This window comes from Telmatherina bonti (assembly GCF_933228915.1).
Source record: "Telmatherina bonti genome assembly, chromosome: 1".
Classification (NCBI taxonomy): Eukaryota; Metazoa; Chordata; class Actinopteri; order Atheriniformes; family Telmatherinidae; genus Telmatherina; species Telmatherina bonti.
Window position 1 is genome coordinate 22,356,054 of NC_136619.1, and position 24,968 is coordinate 22,381,021.

The 24,968-nt window shown below is 37.9% G+C and overlaps 1 protein-coding gene across 1 annotated transcript; it reads left to right on the forward strand.

Moving 5' to 3' along the window:
- Positions 1-1,037: 1,037 nt before the first annotated feature.
- Positions 1,038-23,410, forward strand: syt9a (synaptotagmin IXa; the record flags this gene model as incomplete). The annotated part of the gene is made up of 7 exons (XM_079245326.1): positions 1,038-1,185; positions 10,837-11,332; positions 11,714-12,269; positions 21,616-21,736; positions 21,829-22,000; positions 22,292-22,421; positions 23,342-23,410. 7 exons carry the CDS (start codon positions 1,038-1,040, stop codon positions 23,408-23,410), a joined length of 1,692 nt encoding a protein of 563 aa, XP_079101452.1.
- Positions 23,411-24,968: the final 1,558 nt, after the last annotated feature.

Consider the following 24,968-nt stretch of genomic DNA (forward strand, 5'->3'; position numbering starts at 1 on the left):
GATTTGGTGAATGTCAAATTGTTCTCTGGGGGACTAATCGTTTGAGTAAATGCATACCACCGGTGACAGCACAAAGATACAGAAGCAGAGATATTGACACTGGCTATCCCCTTGAGAAATATATGGGGCATCCACCTGTTGATTATAATTACACCCCAAGATCCCCAGAAAAGATTGAAAATAATGGAAAATAAAGACAGGGGAATAAATAGGTGCCTTCCTTCTCTCTGTGCATTTTAATTAGTCCAGCCTGCAGACAAACAAATCATGCGTGACACTGCTGCAGTAGCGTGGCAGAAACAGTGAAAACATAACTTCTGTCAGCAGTGACAGGAACACTTCTACGGTGCAGCTCCATCTGATTTACACCAACATTAACATGAAACATCACAGTCCGTTCTGAGGAATGAATGCGCTTCTTTCATCACACATTGAAGTGATTTCACAAAGCGAGAAAAAAAGCAAAAAAAAAAAAAAAAAAGAAGCATGTCATTCTCTGATTGGCCACGTGCGCAAACGTAAAACCACACCAGGCTCGCTTCAAGTAGCGCTGCTCCCAAATGCAGCTGTTGTAGCAATTTGCTCCTCAGAGGAAGGTGTTGCACAACTTTTCCACAAATCATCTCTGCTTCAAGGCGTGAAGGTAGCAGGTCGCCGTCAACGAAGACTGCCTCGTGCGAGGAGAGTCCGCGCGCACATTTCAGCACGTCGGACAGCGCACGGCACCGCAGAGGCGGTGCGTGGATTCAACCGGTGGCTTGGAGCAGAGCAGAGCAGCAGGAGTGAGAGGACCGTTACATAATAACTGTCCAGGCTTCTTTCACATGTGGGATTGGTTGTTGCCTTTCTGGATCACTCGGACCCCTGTTTCTTGGCTTTAAAAAAAAAAATAAATAAAAAATAAAATTAGTAGGGTAGAGATTCTCTTTCGAGTGGGAAGGCGTGCCGCTGGATGAGTGGTTGACTCTAGAAGCCGTGCACACCAGCGTGGAATAGGTGCCGACGAGACCCTCCATTTATAAGGATGCTGATGGGAAATGCCTGGAGACAGAGATGACGAGATTTGTCAGAAGGCACTTGAACTCCTGTCGGATCTTTGCTCGAAGGGGGAAGTGCAGAACGAAAACTGCCTGGATTTTATCTACTATTTCCGAGACCTCGCCAGGCCACGCTATTCGGATTCAGGTGAGGCATCATTTTCATGGTTTGATTCAGCCAAGCATGTGACTTTTTTTTTCTTTTTTTTCCTTTCTATGAAGCGTGGAGAATACACCAGGAGGTCTAAGATAAAACTATTTGCATCGCCAATAGGCTGAGAATTCTACCTACATTATCTTTTACTCCTAGTTATTATCTCATCAGTCATTCAGTTTAACATTTTTATTATTATTATTTTACTTTATCTTTTTTTATTTTTTTTATTAAAAAATATACATTTACGTTTGGGAATGAACTGTTCTTTAGGAAGTTCTAAGATTAATTCCTGATAAAAATGAATTGGATTAATCCTTATCTTGAGTTGTGCATGTAAGGTATTTGGTCAGTTTAGTTGTTGCTCAGACTTCATACCTCATTAAAAGTTGATCAGATTTCATTCTCACTTAAAAGTCGTGGCAATGGAGATTGTGTGTTTCTGCAAATTAAAGCAGACAGTGACTCAAGTGTGAATAAATGACCACATGGTTCACGTCTCATCTTTAGCAACACTTAACATCCCACTCCTGACTTGACTGGCAATGCGTGGTAGGCTATTTGTGAGAGCAAGAAGGCATCATTCCTGCAGTTCTCCACATGCCTTCTTTATTTATTCGGCAGCTGTTAGTTTGCATTAGGACTAATAATTGTTCACCACTTGACAAGCCTTTGTAAATGCATCCCCCCCCCCCCCCCCCCCCCCCACACACACACACACACATCCCTTTATGCTGTCACTTCAAACCACCTTTTTTCCATACTTATTACTCATTTCCCTTATATCAAATACCCCAGCTCCCTGCTTCCTCCCTAATGTAGGCCGATCCTGTCTGTCTTTTCCATTGTGCTGACAGCTTCAAAAAGTGGAAATGTGGGGGTAGGCAGAGGGGCTAGATCTCTCTGTGGCATGATGATAATATTTAATATCAGTTATACTGTTGCTGGCAGGTATCATCCAGCATGATGACAGCACCAATAATAGAATGACAAAGAAAGCAGAGAGTGGCAGCGGGTCACCCTCTGACCGGGAGTTCAACTGGCTTGGATTCAATAAATTTCCTGAAGAGTATTACCTTAAGCAAGTTTTCACATTTTATAAACAAACTGCATTTTGAAGAGACCATAATGCATTGGTAAATCATTTAAAAAAAAAAAAAAATCAGTGCAGTCAATGAATAAGTGACTTATTATTGATAGAATTGGTTAAATTTAACCAATGTGTATTTTTTTAAGGAATAATTAGACATTCTGGGAATATTTTCACTAAAAGTGATACATTCTTAAGCTTAGCTTCAAACTTTCTGGAGTCCAGTTGCCTTACATTCTGATTATGGCAACATGAAATGCAACATTACTGCATCACGTCCCCTCATAAAACCATACAAAAAACAACCCTCTTGAAGATGTATTTTTAAAAACATCTCAGTCACAATTTTGGATATGTTTACTAAACATAGAACTATTTCAAATAAGAAGTTAAGCAGTAAAACTAATTATAGTGAGTCATAAGCTTAAGTGTTAGACTGGTTTCTGTCGGCTTCTTCCAGCTCATTTCAAAGCTGAACATGTATTGGGAACTTTGCTCCACATGATAAAATGTCACAGTTTGACTTTAACTCTGTGACTTCAAACTTCAGTTGTTGCCACTCTCCTGCAGGTTATAAGTGTTTCCTTTCCCACAACCTAATCATTGAACAGTTTGTTGTCAAGTTCTACACAATTAGCTCCTGATTCGAGTCAAATGTCAAAGGTGTGAAACATCTTAAACTTGCAGGGCAGAGGCCATCAAGGACCAGAGTTTGACATACTGTCTATAAAGCTTTTAAATTTTTACATTTACATTTAGTCTCCTTCCGGACTGAGACACAGTCTATGTCTGCATGTATCATCATGTTAACATCTTGTGTGCATCAACAGACATCTTGCTACACTGGACGTCGCTAATTTGCCTCTAAATGCTTACTAGTAGAAAGGTGGGGATGGGAGTGTGCTTGGATGGCCATGAAACACTACATGATACTGAAGTCAAGCCTAAACAAAGTTTTAATTGAAGAATATGTTGTCACATTACAGATTATAGCCATGAGACTTATAACACAACACAGTTTAGAAGATGTGAACTAGAAAGCTGAATTCCAGTTGCAATCTCTGCTATCCTGGTGCAAATCTGTCAGAAGCGAGAACTTTTTACTTTAACGTGGATGCTCAGAAAAAAAAGAAAATGGTTCCTGAAGTGACAACAAATTCAGTGCTTAGCAAGCTTTAATTACAGTTGAGGTAAGTATCAAAGTAGGAATTCACTGTACAAATATGAAGCCAAAACAAAAAGGTGGAACATATGTTAGAGGTTGGGAGTATGTCCCACATGTCAGTCTTCTGTCAATTTTATCACACTGATGTGCACTGATGTTGCAGGTCCTGTACACGCACATACAGCAGTTACTGAAAAGTTTTCTTAAGTACAAATGCATAAGTGATTTTTATGTCAAACAGGGTTGACAAATGTAAATAAAACAAAATGAGCCCATGAGCCATGTAGCCTAATATCGTTTCCAAGAGCCTTTGACAGAATCCTAAATACATTATAAACTGGCATGAGGCCACAAGTTAATATGACAACCACACAGTGTTGGAACTGCCATTTTGCACAGGAACACAGCAAAGTTAAAATACTATTTAAACTATCAGACAAGTATCAAAAATAAATGTAGAGATTACACTGCTTTGTTTTACTAATTTGCTTTTACACATAAAGCACTAACCCGAAAAGAAAGACTAAATTAGCAGACAGGACAGCATCCTACTGTTTCTGTGGTGACTAATCGTCATGGAGTAATGACAAAAGCTAACAGAAACACAATGCTGAGTTCTGGTTACCTTCCAAGTGTCCCACTGTTGCCTACTGGCATTCATGAGTACTACATCATGAGTAAATCCACAGGGACTGAAATGGGATATACTAAGATATATGCAGTGGGAAAACTGGGAACATATCTCTTGTGTGTGTAACACTAACAAAGGTTTATGCACATCAGTTTACAATGTCTTTACACCTTATTCAATGATTGATATATTTAGCATGCAATTTTGTTATCTACCAAAGTATATAAAGCTTCTAACTGCAACACTGGGGTAGTGCTATACAGGAGTTTCAGGAAACTTAATTATGGAAATGCCGATGTGTGGGGGCTCTTTCCTCATACTGATGTGTTTTGTTGCTTTGACTAGCAGTTTCCTTTGTTAGAATATTCACTAGAGGACTGGATTGGACTTGGAATGAGAGTCTGTGGGACCTAGCATGTAGACAAATACATCCATGACATGTTTTTTGTTGACACTGGGTGAGTATTTCCCCACCTCTGATCCAGTGTGGAAAAGGATCATTAAAAACATCTTCTTTTTAACTGTTTAAATCAGCAAACCAAAGTCATCCATGCAGTTTCCACCCTCACACTATTCATTCCTACAATCTGGATCACATCAAGCTCAAATCTAGATGCATTTTAATAGTTTTAAAATCACTAACGAGACATTTTATCACTACAAGATTACCATTTTCCTTCAGAGTCTCCACCTTTTCCAGACCCAGACAAGTTTTAGGAGACTTATCCAGTGACATCACAGAATGAAAATGTGTTGGTGCAAATTAAATTGTTTGGTCTCCTAAGAGATCTTGCATGTGCACAACAATTGAAAATGGTTGCAGGAAGTACTTAAACTAACACTGCTTTGAATTCTACATATATTTTTTAACCAACCACGGTCCATCAAGTCTGTGCAGCTTAGCTCCCACTGGGACACTAACACGTAAAATGTTTTGTCTGGTTGTTAAATGTTTTATGTCAAATGTAACCAAGTGCATAAAAATGAAAACTAAACAGTTTATTATTCATGAAGAGTTATGTTTAGAGATAATAAAATCTCAGAGGAAGAAGATGCACGTTGCTTTTTCTGCACTGGCTCACCTCCTACACTATTACACCTTTGAAGGTCCTGCGCTCTAAATTTGATCCACCCTCATTGTTGTGATGCAGTCTCTAAATCCCCTCAGATGTCTATAGATTCCTTTCCAGCAGGCAGTGCTGGGGCAGCCTGCCAAGATGACTGTGGGCTCAATGTCCTCAGATGGCAAATCCTTCAGTTTTCCACATTATTCTCTCAAATCACACTTATCCCAGTACTCACAGAGTCTCACAGCTCAGAAAGGACAGTTGCTCTGAGTTCCTGTTCTAACTCTTGCGACAGTGCCACCCACACAGAGAGCCAGTCCTGCACAAGGCAGAGCTGCCAGAATTGGAGGCAGGGTTACCTTAAATACAGTATATTATGAAAAGTGGAAAACATTTGAAGATATACATATTTTCTCATTTACATTTGTTAATAATGATCCAACAATATGTAAAAAAGAGAAAAAAATGTCAAATTAAAAAAAGAAAATTTAGCAGAGGACAGACTTATACTGTTGTATTTACAAGGTGCTAAACATGCTCTCTGTTTTTATAATTTGTCAAAAACCAGTTGATCTCTGGGTAAGAAAATGTGTCATATCTATCAGATACAACAACAGAAATAGCATTCAAATCTTTAAAGTACAATCATGGAATATTTTAACAGACGTTGCAACAACTTAAAAAAAAGGAGCAAATTCAATTTTGAAAAATTTGGAAGACTTCACTCAGACAGTGGATGATAAAACAAAACCCGGACTCGTTATAGTAACTCAATATTGCTTTAAAGTTAGAAAACAATATATTTTCCAGCTACAAGACTGGTAGTGTGCAGCTGGATATTCTGTAAGAGCAATTCTGACTAGAAATGATTAATTTAGTTTTACTTTAAATGTGCAACCTTACCAGTAAAATGTTTCCAAGTATCTAATAGTTCATTACACTGCATGTACCAACACTCTTTATATGTTCCAGTAATGAAATTGAATTTGCTCATCAAGAAATACTTATATTTACACACATGTAGGCAGAAAGAATCAAATCATTCTACCTAAAACTAACAGCCTGTTGCTTGTTTAGCAGACGAATAGTAAAGCAGTCTGTGTGAAGGCTACTGAAAAACAAACAAACATAGATGTGGTCAGGTAGATCCAGCAGACAAAAAGTAATGACTTAAATGATGAAGCAATGAAAAAGCTAAACGAGAAGTCAGGCTCGCTGAAAACAGAAGTACTTCAGAGACGGAAGCTCTCATATATGTTAAATGGAAACAAGTGTCATATATTGAAAGTCCTTCAAAGACAAAAATCCACAAAAAGAGACAGAAGAGAACAGGTTAACAGATGTGTTTAAGGACCAGGTGACTGAGTTAAAATCTCCAGGGAAAGGTTGGTGACCAAGACACCTGACAGTGGTGATCAGGATACATCAGGCTGACACTGGGGACACCACAGTGGCGGTGAGGTGAAGATCAGTTGTACAGCCTGAGGCTGAACAGAGGTAAAAGCAGAAAGTCTCAATGGAGATATTTGTGTTTTTACTGGCCTCCTTGTTTAACTGCATTAAGATTCATATGTTAAATGTCCCATGTCCTAGTTTTTGCGGCCCTTTCACATGGCCGTTAGGGATCCAACAACAACGTTTCCAAGTGTATTATGCTAAAGTTGGTCCTCAGTTACAGCCATTCCAAAAGTTACTCTGGTGAGGTCTACTCACAAAAGGCTGTTTCAGTGTCTGAACTTCTAAATGTCCATGACCACACCCACTCCACAGCCCTCTGTGCCTCATACACAGGCTGTAGGGATGCATAAGGCTGTTAGGAAACCTTCTTTTTAAATTTAGCATAAAATGGGACCTTTAAAAAATGGAATGTGCTCATAGTATTGTTATCATCAATTTATAATCCCATAATATAACCACACACAAACAGTTGCTTTCCATTAATAAGAACACAACCCCCCCCCCCCCCCCCCCCCCCCCCCCCCACCACCACCACTCCTTCCCAGTGCAAGATGTATAAGATCCCAGTATAAGATGTTCAACAATATCTTCATGCAGTTTTCAATCTTCATAGCATCAGGATTTCCAGATAAAAGAGAACACTTGCGCCTTTAAAGGTTGAAATCACTTTAGTTTGTGATATGACAGACTAAAAATAAAGCTCATAATGAATTATTCATGCAATTATTTTAATCTTTCATAGACTACCTCTTACATAAAATGATGAGTGCATCTTAAATCTGATATCTTGATTTAAATCATGGCAACTGCCAGCAATTTTTCAAACTTAATGATTTAATTTAACTTGAACTTAATGAAAATTACTAATAAATAATGATTATTCTGAACTTTCACCAATTCACAACAGAGAATGATGTATTTCTGTGCTATTTTTTTTTTTTTAATTTCTGTGGTTGCTATTGATAGGTTTGTCAAGTGCAAATTTCTCTGTATAAATTTACCTTGATGTCTATTTATTATTTTTTCATGGAAGCAGTGGTAAAGACTTGCACCTCACTGGGGTCTAATTAACATCAAAAACACACCCTTCATGAAATGAACAAGCTCAGTTAGAGTCAAAATTATGGCTATTACTTCAATAAATTTGTGCATGCTGGGTTTTTGTAAAGGCAGGAGAGAAGATAAAGAGCAATGTGTCAGGAAAATGTTAACACACTGTTTGTATTGATTATATGAATTTAGTTTAATTCCAGCCTTTAAAGAAATCATTTAGTCACTACATTGGCCATTTGCTGAGACAGCAGCGCTGATGTGCTGCAGCAGTTGCTCTCTTATCAAAGAAAGAATGTTTTTTTTTTTTTATCAAAAGTTCCTCCCTTTTCTGGAGCTGAGATGATTCACAAAGCTGTTGTTGGTTTTGTTGGTCACACCGTATTTCCCTCTCCATGGTGATTTGCACACCCTCTGTTGGTGTGCAAATACATTGTAGGAATATGCAGTGTCAAATTCTAAAGTTTTTTTCTTGTGCCTGTAAAACCCTTTTTTACTCCCACAGCGACTGCACCTACTGCTACCCACAAGTTCATTTACATGAATTTGTCGGTTATACATCAGGTTAGACAACTATTACATCAAAAACGTTAGGTCTTGTCTGAATATATAAGCAAGCATAGTGGAACAACAATCAAGTCTGTAAAGCTGTTGAAATGTTACCAGCTTGAGGGCGAAAGCTTTCATTGCCTATCCTATTTAAATGAAAAGTGAACGGCTTCATATTCCTGAAAGAGCAGATTGGCTCATTCTGTTTCACTGTTACTGCAAACTGCTTGTTCCATTCTGCTTTCATTAATAGGCACAGTAGCATGTAGTTCTAACCACAGACTCATTATGTAGAAGTTTTAAGCCCTGGTATTACAACACTATAACATAAAATCATTTGCCTGTGAAATAAAATCTCTATGACTTAAAAATGTAACAAAGTTCTTGTGTGTGTGTGTTTATCATTAGCAAAAAATGTACTGGTAGTGTTTCAACAAACCATCATTTCTCTCTCCATGATCAGCACAGGAATGCAAATAACAGCTTGGAACACAATCCACTCAGGGGCAGATTTAATGCAGCAGTTAGGATTTTAATGAATATTATCAATTTAAAATAATCTTGTTAAACTCTTCATTGCCACCGGGTTGCCGGTGATCCAGTGGTACACTTTATTACCATTTGTTGGTAATGAACAGGTTAAGAATTCTTTTCACACAAAGGGATATACAGGAAAAGAAAAGAAAGAAAATAATTAAATCCTAAGTAACTTCCAGGCAGATAGAAAAGCAGTGTGTCATATATGTCACTTTGTGATGATTCAGTTGTGTCGACACTACTGGCCTTTATTTAAAAGTTACTAGACAGGAAAGTTTGCAGGGACAGACGGGGTGATATGCAACAAAGCACCATGGGTGCTACTCTTACGCATACTGACGACATGATGGAGCCTGCAGTGCTGCTCATCATGGTGTCAGTGATTGCTTCTCTTGAACCTAATTTAAGCTTGTTTTCTTCTTTTCATGTATTAGTGAAGATTTACTTTAGTCATTTCTGTGTGTAACTAAAAATATCCTTTAGCAGATATTTAAATATCGATATAATATCTGTCTGTCTGTGTTTGACTAAAAAGCAAGCATGTTCAGCTGATAAATAAAACAGCTTTGTAGCAGATTTATACAACTCTGGCTCAGCTAGGGAAAGAGGGTCGGCAACATTAAAGACTGGGAAGCATAGTTCAAGGCAAAATAATCGATCATTTTTAAGGCTAGTGCACCTTAAAATGTGTTTGTTGAGTTTCAAGTATAACTTGTGATGAAAATAACTTATATTCTTGTCTAAATTTACATCTTAAATATTTTTTAAAAATCTAGTGAGTCAAAAATGACTAAGAATGTCTCTTATTGGGTAAAACCAGTTAATTTTATGATGTAGAGGTAAACTTGGTGCTCCTCTATGTCACAAGAAAACAAAAAACCTCACAGCCCCCTACATCCAGATACAAAACAGGCAGGTCCTCGCCTTGCTACTTACATGTTAAAATATGACTGCACATTTGTTCTGTTGAGGAGTGTAACAGCAACACAGGACTTTATTCTTTACATACTTGTTCTCTTCTAATGACAGATGCCAAGCTCAAGTTGTCGCTGTAACAACTTTTAGCTGCACTTCCGGCAGCGACAATACCACAGTTTTTCACAGCTGGCTGGAGCTATCGCCACAGACCAGTATAACAGTGCCAATTATTCAGATTTACACAGTTCAGGATAATCTTGTCCCACCAATGAGCTGAGGAATTATTTTAGGGATAAAGTGTTCCACATCACACTGCTTTGTGAATCTGTATCACCTTCCATCGTACTACTAAACACTTTTTATTATTCAATCATTTCCCCTCTCCGAGACCTTACACTCCTACACCTGCATTTTTGTCATTTCTGAAACTTATGCAATGTTATCCAATAAAAGGGGGTCACACTTTAACAAAATAGGAATAAAAGTAAAAGAACATAATGTGAAAACAAAAGAAAAAGAAAACCTCAATCCAAGGCATAGAAAAGAAACACTACACTCATGCCTTTGAACAGCTAGTAATTGCTTATTTTAACAAATGCGAAGCCTAAGGCCGTTTACAAGAATATAACAAAGTTCAAAGTCCAAATAACACACCTAAGGCTTTTCACAGGCAATAACCTCTACAACAGACACAAGTCAACTGGTACAGTCAAAGAAAACCCTAACCATATGCTCAAAACCTAATAGCACAAATAGTAAACTGCTCTAATCTCTAACAGCTGCCCTGGATGATTGTCTGATGCATGCTTACATAGTGGAGCCCCACGTGGACAGCAGAGGATCTGGTCAATCAAGACAGGTGATGGCACAACCAGTGTCTTCCAGTAGGGGTCTTTACTGCCAGTTAAAAATCTCAATATATACATAAATATGTTGCCTGGGGATGTAACAGTCTATTTATTTATATGTTACACATATAAGACAATTGAACAATTACCGGTGGTGTCAATATCAAGAATTTTAAAAATAAAAATAAAAAATTGAGAAAAACCTTTCTTTTTTTAAAAGATTTTTACGGGCCTGGAAAAATGACTAATGACAGTGATGATACAGCTTCAAAACAAAGCAAAACTGAACTCACGCTCTGGTCCTGATCTCCCTTTGCTTTTTGCTTTCACAGATATATCGGTGAGTCTGCTGTCGCTGGTAGTAACTGCCTGTGGCTTGGCTCTCTTTGGCGTCTCTCTCTTTGTTTCTTGGAAGCTCTGCTGGATACCATGGAGGGAACGTGGTGTCTCCCCCACCACCAAGGAGGCCCATGGGCACATCAACCCCACCATGAGCCCACCACCTCTACAGCTGGCACCCAGACAGCCAGTTTACACAGCTGTGGACCCCCCATTGCACGACCGCCGTAAATCGTCACATTGTTCCATTGCCAAAGAGCCAACTCCTGTGGCATCTGTTGTGTCAGTGGAGGCTCCTGTGACTCCTGTATCCCCCCCACCTGTGGTCATGGCCACACCAGAGGCAGCTATGAAGATAAGCCACACATCCCCAGACATACCATTGGAAGCCCAGAGTAAAAGCCGAGAAAATGGGGTTCATACTACCCCTCGTATACAGAGGCAGACCACGGAGCCTGCACCAGGTGGTGGCTCAATGTCTGAAATGGGGTCAGTACAAGCTTTGTTTTGTCCATTAAAAGTTAAAGATAATTTCCTGAAAAAAAAAAAGATAGAAAAAAATAAAAGAAACTTTCTCACACTTTCTCTTAATGTATTGTTACTTAAATAGACATTATATATATATATATATATATATATATATATATATATATATATATATATATATATATATATATATATATATATATTTATTTATTTATCTTATATATATATATATATATATATATATTTACATCAGTGTCATTCATAGCAGAATTGTCTATTATGAATTGAAAACTTTAAAAATACAACTGAAGGTTTTACCTGTTTTTTTCTTTATTATGTTTGAAGTTGTTTAACTATTTTGTCATTGAAACCTTTTGTTTACAGTCAAGGGTCCATTCGGAGACATATGAACCTATCTAACCCAGACTTCAATGTGGCCCAGTTCCAAAGGCAGGATTCCCTCACTGGAATGGGCCTGGGCCTGGGCCGCCTCAAACCCGAGCTCTACAAGCAGCGCTCACTTGAAGGAGATGAAGGCAGTCGCAGAGGAGGTGGCTGTGGGCGCCTCCACTTTATCCTTAAATTTGACTGTGACTTAGAACAGTTGATAGTTAAAATCCATAAAGCAGAGGACCTCCCAGCCAAGGATTTCTCTGGTACCTCTGACCCTTATGTGAAAATCTACCTTCTGCCTGATCGTAAGACCAAGCACCAAACCAAGGTGCATCGTAAAACACTCAACCCTGTGTTTGATGAGGTCTTCCTGTTTCCTGTGGCATACTCTGAGCTTCCCACGCGTAAACTGCACTTCAGTGTCTATGACTTCGACCGCTTTTCACGCCATGACATCATTGGTCAAGTGGTCGTGGACAACTTCTTGGATCTGGCAGACTTTCCCAGGGAGACAAAGCTCTGCCGGGTTATCCAGTATGTTTCTTCGGTGAGTCAGCACTTCTGTTCTCAATGACATTTAAGAAATAAAAAAAAGGGAGAGTTTCTTTTTAGGTCTGGATTAAAAAGAATGACTTGGGAGATATAAGCTGAAAAAAAAAAAATCTCTTAAAAATACTTTCACATGAGACTGCAGGGAATGTTTAGGAGTCACACAGCAATGAGGAAAATCTATGATACTCTAAATGTCACACATTAAAAGCTTTTTTTCATTATTGACACAACAGACATTGCAGACATCTGTAGTCATATATAAACTATTATTTAGTTGCTTCATTTGTTTTAGAATAATTTACTTTTGTTTTTGTTTTATCACAAAAAGGGGAGAATAGGAGAGGGCTGCAAGACTTCAAGACAAAGGTCATACCTTTGTTGAATTGAAGGCTCGGCAACGATTGGCAGGCTGCATTTACTGAATTTATTACTTTTATTATAAGCCAAAATATGTCACAAATAATTCAAAGCTGTGCTTGTAGGATCCGGAAACTACCATTAAGTATGCAAAGTAAAAGTAATAGTTGGTACAAAACTAAAAATGAACAATTTTTTTTTTTTTTTTTTTTTTTTTACATAGTTTGCACCAATGGCGGATGGCCCATAGTCACACTTTTCCTTGGGAGTTTTGTGGATCTACTTATTCATTATCTGAATTATTTTGGCTTTACCAGTCCACCTAAGGCTCTGGGTGATCTTGATATGTACAAGTTGTGTACCTTAGACTTGAATTAAAATTGAAATGGCATACCAAAATTGACCAGAGCATATCTTTACAAGTAAAGCCTGTTAGTATCATTTTTATCTCAAGCCAAAGCCAAAAGAAAAGATTACTACAAAAGACATTTTATTTTTTACGGTTTTATAGTAAATTTACAAATAATGTAGTTTAACATTTATATTTGTTATTGGTTAAAAAAAAAAACAAAAAAAAAAACAAAACAAAAACTTTCAGTGAAAACAAAGAAAAGCAGCCCAGTTCATCTAATAGTGCAGCAATGGGTGATGGTTCGCTCCTTGAAAACAGTATAAAACAGTGAACTTCAGTAGTTGTACAATTTAGAAAAACTACAAAGTTCCAGAAAGATGTAAAATCCAAGATATATTATGGAGGAAGAACAGATACTTCACTATAAAACCTCCTTTATCTTTCATGGAATCTACCAAGACCTTCATGAATAGCTTCAAACAAAGTCAGAGTCATAGAAGAACACATCAGCAGAGTTTTCTTTTATGTGGAATAAGACCACTAAACAAAACGTGAGTTTATTTTTTTCCCCACTTTGCTACTCTGGCTGAAAGCTTGCAGAGTATTTGCTACATGGCCACATAATTGCATGGAGTTTGAACTGTATTTCATTTGACCACTGATACTTGGAAGTCCTTTCGTGTGTGGATATGTGTGATTTTGGTAATCTACGTTTTAGGATTGTCCCTTCCCAGTGTGTGTAAAGATCATTTGCACTGCATGTATCTCCTGCTGCCTCCTGTACACGTGACTCTTAAGAGATTAGTTGTATCTTACTGTACTACTCTAACTATTCAGTGAGCTCTGCAGGAACCACCCTCCACCCACCAGATAATTAAATATTGTGAGACTTCTTATAGGTCAAGAGGATTAAAGACTCCATACCATGTCAACTTACTAAATGAGGGTGTGTCTGTTATCACATAATATAATTTATTCATTGGGCTAAAATTTAGGTTGGGAGTATATGTAACACAGGGGTGGCCGGGGCGTGTTTTTTAAAAAAAAAAAAAAAAAAAAAAAAAAAAAAAGAAAGAGAAAGACAATAAAAACAGGTAAAAAAGGGTCCTCCCGGCCACCTTGGTTCTTTTAAAAAAAAAGATCAGGGGGAGCTGAGTCACTCACTAAAATCTCAATAAAAATGGTTTAAGATGATAATAAAAAGTTTAAGTTAAAATGATAAAACCCCAGTCCTCTCAGATGTCCTTAAAATGTCCTTTAAAATGACCACTGTGCGGCTTGGGGTGGCCCTCCTCTCTGCAGCGATGGATCCTGTCTTCAGCCTTTGATTTGGCGACATCACGTCCAAGACCTGCAGAGAGGAGCATAAACGGCAGTCTACACGTTTAAGAGGGCGACCCTCCTGCCTGGCCCTGCAGCCAGCCTCTCCCTCTGGACACTAAACTAAGCAAGTCATACTCACGCTTGGTCCTGGGAATATCCGTAGACCCAGGACTGAGAAGCTGCGCCTTAGGGTCCAGACAGGCTGCTGCACCTCAGGCTCCGCCTGGCCACCATCAAGTCACGGTGGGACCAGTCATCACTGGCCCCTCAGCAGTCGTCGTCGTCGTCGTCGTCGTAGTAAAACTATGCCTCTATCAATTACTACTTATTAAATTTTAATTACCTCGGAGCACCACTCATCACTTTTACTTAACTTAAGATTCAGGAGGATGAGAAAACCTGAAATATACTTAATTCAATAAACACAGTCTCACTTAAAGTAGTAAATTCTCAGAACGAATGAACCAGAAATTGTACATTCAGAAATTATGACAAGAACGGATGAATTGATTATACATATTTATTACAATGATGGTAAACATACAGCAGTGAAAATGAGCAATGATGGAGAGGTTATTGGTGAGATGGTCAAGTGAATTTGTTTACAGGGATTTTCATTTATGACAGTAATAATGAGAGTTAAAAATGAATTGAATGAAATGGGGCAGAAAGGAACTGGTTGGAATTGAAGCAATTAAATCGGTATCGTTATTTCACTTAAATCTTTGTTAAAATTATACGTAGTGATATTGTGTTTGGATGAGAATTCAAATTTATACTTTGGTTAAATTTGATGTACTGTTGAACACCACAAGTGATATCAAAGCGCTATGAAGATCCTACTTTTTCCCGCTGGGTCAGTTCATGGAGCCGGCGGACCGGGTGGTTCTGTCCTGGACTGCAAGTCTCCGGGAAATGGACCTTCTGGCGTCGGGAGAAGTAGGTCTGGAGCTGCTCTGATGAACGGGTTGGGATCTCTGTCCAGCAGAATCCCAGAACCAAGGGCGGTGTTTCTCGTACTCAAATTATTCCAAAGGTTGTGTTCCACGCGTACTGTCTGAGGGTAGGCAGTACTTGTACAGACGCAGAAATTAGTGGAACTGCGGTTCTGGTGAATTACTGATCTCAAAAAGGAAAAATAAAAATGTTCGCTGGGTAAACTTAAACAAGGCTTGTTTCGCCTTCAACACAAATATTACTTTTCTGTTCGAACTTATCTCGTTAAGATCTTACGCGCACAAAAGAAGAGAGATGGAGTAAACTTATGAGAACAAAGAAACAGCTGCGTACAGCGGAAAGTTGCGAGAGGGCAACGAAATTAAGTCAAAGTACAAGAATCACGGCGATCGAGAGTCAAGGGCCGAGAGAGAAGAACAAGGGAGGACAAAAACCCACGAAGTCCAGAGCGTGGGTCCATTTAACTGGACCCTTCCTCCTAGGTCCTGACCAATCACAAACCACTAATAGTCAGAAGGCTGGTCAGTCTTACCCAATCAGGTCAGCTTTGATTGTTAACCAAGAGGGTAGGAGTGATTCAGGTCTTATTTCACTGCGGGCCCTGGTTCCTTTCTCCCATTTCATTAACATGATCATGATAATCAAATTATTAACTTTGTTTCCTAGCTTTAAGCATGGCAATCAACATTCTGGGGACTCATGCAGATGTTTTGTTTGCTTGAAAAGGGAACATTTACCAATAGTAATACTTTTACACATGAAACCCAATTGTTGCATATTTCACATATTTCTTATCAAGTGTGGATTAATCCATTGGCATGACTTGTCTTCCTCAGCCGATGAATCCTGAAAGAGAGTTACATTCTTATCCATTCCTATTATTTGCTTAACAGGGGTTCCAAACTTGGAAAGATATAACCAACATTATGTAGTAAAGTGTTCATGATTGATTCTGATGTGTGATCAGTTCAAGGATTTAAATCACATATGAGAATGAATAAAAAGGGAAACTTCAGTCAAACCTATCAACAAAAATCATGTAGGCTACATTAAACCAGTTAGTGAAAGGAAATTTAAAGGAGACACAAAGAAGTGCATCTGGAGTTTCTTCCTGTGGGAAGAGGGGTGGATCTGTCACCCAGAATGTATATTCGGGGAGGATCAAAGCAGAGTTGCCGGGTCTCTCTCCTGGCGCCGTTGAGTCTTATCTGGAGGTGTAAAGGTGTCATTTTGACAAGAGCCAGTTGCTTAGTTCGATGTGACATTCCGTATCTATTGACCTAAGGGACTGTAAACTGTGTTAGAGGTTTTGTTCAGACCATCTGGTTTGGGGTCTGCAGGAGGTCCTGAAAGAGAAATCTGGAGGTAAATGTGAATTGTGTGTTTATCTGGGGGGGACAAAAGAAAACTAATACACCCGAAGCCGTCCTCCTCTTTCGGGTCAAAAAGGTCATTTTCTCCAGTCCTCTAGGATGACACCACTCTGACTGCAAGAGGAGATAAAGAGCCCATAATTTAATCCAACCAAGGAGAAAAAGAAAAGGAAAATAAAAGTTGTTTTATTCCTCCTGGGAAAGCCTTGGAGGCTACATCATCGTCGTCGTCGTCGTCGTCGTCGTCCATTTTCCAGGAGCTCCATCCCCTTCCTTGTCCTGCTCCTCTTCTGCTTCTCTTTTTGTTTTCCTTCTCTGTCTGAGACCCTCCTGCCACACCTGTTGCTCTTTTGAATAGTCTGTCCAGACACTCACAGGTGTTCCCATTTAACAATTAAGGGTGAGCTCGTTAGGCCTGGGGTTAGTAGTGCAGGCAACAAGTTAAAAACGCATGCAATAAAACAATTTCATTTAAAACCCATGTGTTTGACCCCATCCCATATTTTATTAACTTTGTGCTTGTTTAGAGAAGTTTTGCCAAAAAAAAACAAAACAAAGGTTCTCAAAGCTTTTGGGCCAAAAGAGCCAAATGGGTCAAACCATATTGTGGAACTATTCTAATGATAATTATTTGTCTGCAAATAGAACGCACCGTATGGTGGTCTGTTGTGTGATACTTGCTTTGAGGTAACAGCAATGTTAGTAAAGAAAAATAAAAATAAGCATTATTGTCCCAAAGTTTCTTTGGTTACACCATCTGGAGGTTGAGAGTTATTGTAATTTTCTGCCACTGAACATCTTGATACGTCTTAACTGGTTGTTGCTCTCCACAAATTACTCCTCGCTTCCTTTCTTCCTGGATTGTTAAAGTAGAGGAATTTGCTAATGCTGGTTTTTCTTCACTGCCACTGGCAATACCACTTCTGCTGGTGTTATCAGACACTAAATCGGTCACCATCACCTTCATCTTCTCTTGATCTTTTCCCCATTCCCCAGGCACTTGCCTAGAGGGGTATTCAGTGTCACTCTAACTGACAGAAAGGATATTAGACAATTTATCTTCTCTTGACCTGCTTCTTGAGCCTCCAGATTTGAACTTTTCTGCTGCAGCAGGCTGCTTGGTCTCCATGTCACCTATAGTTTCCTTAAAGTTGTGATGTTTATCTTCCCAAATGGTGAACCTGCTATAAAAAGCCCATCTCATTATCCAGGTTGTGCTTTTTGGTATGTAAATGAGCCGATTCATGCTTTTTTTTTACTGTATACAGCCATCCTCAAATCTGGCATTGTTATAGTCATGTCATGTCGTGTTTTACTGAAAAGACAAACGTGTTTCAAATTAGACAAAGTCACTATTATTCATTCATCTATCATTTCCTATACAGCTTAGTCCAGTTAAGGCTTGTTGGGAAGCTGCCCAGCATTTATCAGTCAAGAGGCAAGGTACACCCGCAACAGATCACCAGTCCATCACAAAGCCAACACATAGAGACAAACAACCATTCACATTCATACCAGGGAGAATTTACAGTGACCACTTAACTTAACATGCATGTATTTGGACAGTACTCTTGAAAAACCTACACATAGACAGGGAGAATATGCAGACTTTGCACAAAAAGACCACTGTTTGAACCACTCAGCCACAGTTCAAACTATTAACCCTCTTCCTAGGAGGCCACGATGCTTACCACAGCACCACCGTGCATTCCCAAGTCTGTCCAGCCAAACATGAATAAAAATGTTATTTCTATTCTCTTTTTCAGAACTACAAAAATGCATGTTATTAAAAAGGAGAAGAAGAGGCAAGCCAGCACAAGCTGCTGTAAAAAAAAAAAAAAAAAAAGAAAGAAAAATCATAAATATATTTATTCTGTCAGCCTGCCAGATAGAGACTTCAGGGGAATATTGACATTTGTATTGATATTTTTGTGTAAACTCTCAACTTACGGCTGTTTTGTGGGCCAGCGCTGACACTTACGCTCTTGATTAATTGTTAATCAATGCTGCCCATTTAGAGCAGAAGGCTATGAGACAGGTGGCTGATGGGAAGCAGTGATTCACAGAATCTGGGTTGCTCCATTCTCTCACAATATTTTTTTTCACGCTCCTCAGATCAAGCACATAAACGCACTACAGTACACGGAAGACTGTAAGTCTTGCACAAGTGCTTGTTCCCAGACATTTGCACAGATGCCCTTCATAAATGAGCTAATTATCTTTGGACAGCAGCACAGAGGCAGGACATTTTGTGATCACTGCTGCAAAGCCCATTTTGTAGAAATGATAGAAATTTCATTAAGACTTTATTACCAGAGGGAGCAACCATATTGTTGCTTCCATTGCCAGATTTAGCTTGTTTAGCTCTTTAGTCAAAGCAGGTTGTATATTCATGGAAAAACATGTTTATTTTTTATTCTAAGAAAGGCATCAGGAACACAAATAAACAAAATGGATAAATTATAATATCACTGAGTGAGATATATGTTTGGTTTTAATGGATTAAATGTTATCTTTCATTTCATTTTGATATTAACTATTTAATTTTGGTTTTGGCCTTGAAGCAGAAGGTGACCGTGATTTTAGATAAAGTATACAGAATGATTATTATATTATTAAAAGAAAAAGGAAAAAAAAAATCATCCTACAGCTATCAAGTGCTTGTTAACTGTTACTTAGCTTGAGGTCAAACATCCATCTTCAGGTGAACATTTTGATTTTGTCCAAACACTGTGGAGCATGAAGCTTGTCCCACATGATTCTATTAGGATTTAGATCTTTTTATGTTTTAACCCTCACAATGTGGCACTTTGTTCAATGCTGTTGTTTTGAAAGTGCGTTATAAATAAAATTGCATTGCATTGCAGGATGAACTTTTCTTGTGCGCTTTTGAGTGATTCCAATGAGTACATTAAAAAAAAAAAAAAAAGCCCAGTCCAGTACTTGATCACAATTGATGCAATAGACCTTTGAAAGGCACAACAGCTTTCAATTCCCAGGAGGAAAATCTGAAATGGTTCTTCCTTTCTTTCTATCTCCCTTTTCTGACTGTTTTTTTTTTTTTACTCCAGTAAGGAAAACACTGCCATTTTTACATTCCTTTATACCACACACAAGTGCAATTTCAATATTTCTCAGCTAAAATATTTATAGTATCCACATTTCTCAGCCAAAAAAGCCTGATGTCACTCCCACCTGATCACACTGTAATGTTTTCTGTGGAACATGCAGGGTTTTCAGAGACTGTAAAAAAAAGAGTTGTTGTATGGTTAAATATGTTTTGGAACAAACATGCCTCTACTGTGATTTACCATGTATAAAATCAGAACTTTAAAGCTGTTTATTTATTAGGTTTGAAGGAATTTGGCGACCTTTATCACTCATGGGTCTGTATAATATGATTTATTTATTTACTTTGCTTAATTTTCAGAATCATACAGAAGTTTACATTAATTTTAATTAAATAGTTTTTACTTGTACAAAATTTTGAACTTGCACTTCTGACAGTAATAGAAGTCATGCATGGATGTATTGTTTCCCTGCAAAGTGACATTACATTCAGAAAGTGAAAGGCGTTACTGGGTTAGAGGCTGGTCCCCACTTCATCAAAAGGCTAACTCATTAAGTTATGCACTTGCAGTCGCTCATGCTGCACCCGCTCCACATTGCAGGAGAGAGGGAGTAGTTGGCAGTTAGAATCTTTCGTCATCCCAGTTAATCCGTCATTGCATAACTATGACGAGAAACTTCATCCATCCTTGCCTCCAGTGTTGCCATTACTTGTGTATGCACATGAGTGTTAGTCAAATGGTAGTCGAAGAGGCTGTTGGTTTAGCTTGGCTACCATGTTTCCACCAGTCTGCTTCAGGGCAGCTGTGGCTGCACATATAGCTTATCGTCACCATGTGTGACTGTGGTGTGAATGACTACTGATGCTTTGAGTGCCTTAAATAGCTCTATTTTAATCTAATCGAATATTATTATTTTCAGTTAAACTAAAATTTAAGTCTGAACGGTTGGAGGAGATGGTGTCAAATTTAAAAATAAACTAAAATATACAATTATATATAGTATAATTTCATTTCTGTTGCATTTGAACATTCAAATAATAATAATAAAAAGAGATAGATTCAGCAAAAGTAGACTACGCTGCATTCTGTATATTTTGAGCTTGAAAATGTTTATGTAATGTACTAAATGTACTAAAATGTACCAAAAAAAAAAATCATATTTTATGTCCTACCTTATATATTACAAATGACAAGTACATCAATGTTTGATCAAAACTTTGAATTTGGGTCTGAAAACTTAGAACAATTACCACACTGACTTTAAAACCAATGTATCGCTGTAGACTGAATGCTTAACTGTTGAATTTTATGCCAGCATTTTACAGCTGATGAATAAAACAGCTTTATGTGTATGATAGAGCAAAAATGAGCAAAACATAAAAGCTCAATCGACATTAACAGTTTATTTTAGCTTAAGTTTGATTCAACCTGTAAGTCTAAAAGTTTGTCTACAGTCTACAGCACCTCAATGAGATCATTGTCTTCTCAAATTTTATTTACATGTTTGTTTGTTTACACATAAAGCTTCCTTATTGACAAGGACACATAGAGAATTAATGGCAAATTACACGTTTTGAGAAACCAACACTTTCTCCGAACTATATTGGTAAAAGAGCTTGAAATTGTACTGTTGTAGATGTGTTCACCAAACATTTTTGTGCTTCTTGGGTTTCACTTCTTTAAGCACAGTTATTAAGTTAACTGCAGCTGATTTGAAGTCTCCATTTTGGATGAAATATTCAGGGGTGATTCAGAGCCATGTGAGAGAACAGAGGATAGCTTTGCAAACACAAAAGGAAATAAAAAATGTATAAGCTTAAAAAACGTCATATATCCATGCTATTCTTTATGTTTGTCTGGGCTATGTGCATGTTGTGTGAGATTAAATTTGTTTGTGATATCATCTAGGATAATGTGGACCTCGGTGATCTCATGTTCTCACTCTGTTACTTGCCAACTGCGGGTAGATTGACCATAACTATGATAAAGGCCCGCAATCTCAAGGCCATGGATATCACTGGTGCATCAGGTAATTGAAGTCTGACACGGTCTACAACCACAGAGCACCACTGATGCCTTGAATGTAAATGAACACTTACTTTGTTTGTCTGACTCTTACAGATCCATATGTGAAGGTTTCACTGATGTGCGATGGTCGTAGGTTGAAAAAGAGGAAGACATCAACAAAGAGGAACACTTTGAATCCAGTTTATAATGAGGCTATTGTCTTTGATGTCCCCCCAGAAAACATAGAGCAGATCAGCCTTTTGATAGCTGTGATGGACTATGATCGGTTAGCAACTTTATATAAGTTCAACAGTATTTGCACCAGTTTTGCATCAGTCGTTTTCTTTTTTTTTTCTTTTTATATTTATACTTCCTGCAGGACAAAAAAAAAAAAAAAATCTTTTTGTTGATTTTTTTTTATATCTGTGTTTTGTACTCTTTATTTCTATAAGGTACATTTAACAGTTTTATCTGTATAACTGTTTTTCAATCCACATTTAGTATATGATGCATTATTTTTGGGCTACAGGTCAGGTCGTGGTCACATTCTTTCTCTTTTTCCCTCCTGTACCTATAGTGTAGGCCATAATGAGATCATCGGTGTGTGTCGAATTGGCAATGATGCAGACAGTCTTGGTCGAGAACATTGGAGTGAAATGCTCACATACCCCCGAAAGCCTGTTGCCCATTGGCATCCCCTTGTTGAGGTGAGTAGATTTCTTTGTGATGGATGTGGCGTGTGTTGCCATGCATAGAGGACTGACAAGGCCTTGAACATTACCATATCTTTGTTTTTTTTGCAAACTACAGTTGTTTGTCACATAAACATAAGGTTATAAAGCTTAACATTTTCCCATTTTATTAAATTTTCCATTGTAAAAAAAGTAAAAGTCCTGGCATAGGAGTACATTTAGCTGCTTTTATGAGAGGACACCTGTTAAATATATATATATAACCATTTATAATTACCTAAACGATCTACCTTTGAAAAAAAGAAAAATCTATTGAAAAGTACTAAAAAAGGGTAGAACTAAGTAAGAAAAAAGTGACAGAATGCCCATAAGTTTACAAACTGTAAAAGCAGGAAGTTGTAAAAGACATTAAAGAATGATATGTATAACTTGTGCAAATTATTTAAAACACACTCAGAGAAAACTGAAAAGAATCTCTCTCTGGACTACAAGTCTTGAAATTTACCAAGAAACAATGATTTCTCCTCCAGAGTCATTGAAGTAAAGGTTTTTCTGTGTTCACAGCCAGAACCAAGCATATTTATGCATTTCTGTGCAAACTAAGTCGCTTCAATTGGAAATACTCATCTCTTTGTCCTCATCTCTTTGTCTTCCTTGCAGCTGGTAACCACATAGTCACAGTATAGAAGATGATGGGAAAAAATGTAAACATAAAAACTGTAGGAGCAAACACTCTCTGTGTTTGACTGCCTGCTTCAAAACTGTTAATATTTGAAGTTTCCAGTATAAAAATGGGGGGAAAAAAAAAAAAAAATTGTTAAGGATGTTAACTTTAAAGTTCAACAGTTTGTTTCCATATTTGATTACTTTTATTGTATTTTTGAAACATTTATGGAACAGTGTTATTGATCTTTTTGCTCTTCTGTTCCCTACAGTACCAGGGGACCACAGGCAGTAGCCAGGGAGGATCATGTAATTCCCTGAAGACACCTCCTTCTCCGTAGCCTTGAGCAGCAACTTGCAGAAGAGCAATGATCAACTCAAAGCCTCCTCTGAGCACTGCTCAGTGTTCCTAATATTTAGTCCCAACTGAAAAATGCAGACGTCCATAAACAGCAATGGAAAGAAAACACACAAATAATCCAGAATGGATCAGTTGCATGTTGAGTGATTGCAAAGATGGATGTTTACTTTTTATGTTTCATGAGAAAAACAACTGGAGTATGCCGGCATTTTAGGTCTGTGCCATTGCTAAATTTGTAAAGTCTACATTGTTTTTTATATATATATATATATATATATATATTTATTCTTTTGTTTTGTTTTTTTTCATTGAGTCTGTATTTTCACAATGTACTTAAAACCAGTTGAGCTGCCATCCTTTCTTTAGATTTTGATGGTGAATTGGTGCATGAGGTTTGGTGGGATATCTTGTTTGATTCTGTTTCTATTTTTGCAATATGATGTATTGTTCTGTCAGTTGGTGTGCAGTGGCAATTGGTTTTTAGATAAAATATCTGTAAGTTAAAAAAAATGTTAAGTGTTAGAAATAAATAGTATTGCATAAAAAACAACTGTTGTTAATCCAATTCAAGTCCTTCAAAATTTACAGCTGAAATACTGAAAATAGAACAAGAATAACCAACAAAAAGTACAACAGAGTATGCTCCATTACTTTAGATGGTGGTCAACTAAAAGCACCTGAAAAACGAAAAAAAAAAACACATTTAATATCAGTGCAATTACATTTTTACAAACTTCTATTATACTATGTGGCTCAAACGTTGAACTGTTATTTGTCAGTGATGTCATACATTTACCTCAGATATCACCTTTACCCAGGAGTGGGCGACGTTGGTCCTCAATGGCAGCAGTCCTACACATGTTCAGAGTTTCCCTGCTGCAACACACCTGACTCACATTGGACTTAACTAGCAGACTGGTGGAGCGTTTGACATCAAACTCTACTTATCTGGTAATGAGACATTGATTTGAGTCGGGTGTGTTGCAGCAGGGGAACTCTCAACACTTGCACGACTACAGCCCTCAAGAACCAGACTTGGCCACACAGTCATAACCACAAAACAAAGAATAAGACACCCCTCAAAAAAGATTATCAAAACTGGTGAAAGCATCAGTCAAGCAAACAGTTTCAAACCTCACACAGCACTACCTCAGGTCCTCAACCATACATCTACTTTTAAAACTGAATTGGTAAATCGTTGTTAGTCTAGTTTGAATCAACTGTAATATCAGATTTTTACTGCAAGACAATTTGTGTACAATAAAATATACTTATAACTGTAACATGTTACTGAAAGCAAACATAAAGTAAATGACCATGGAAGATATTATTCCTAGTATTCCTCGTAAAGCTTGAAGTTTATTTACTTTAAGAACATGGACCAGTTTAGAGCCCTTCAATGTGCTGCTTCTAATTTGGTAACTTACTGGCATGAAGGAAACTGATGAACTGCATCCAGGAAGTTGTCTGGCTCACTGAGTAAAATGGATATAGCAAGTCACCTCAAACATACCAGTTCCCAATCTGTTCTGTTTCAT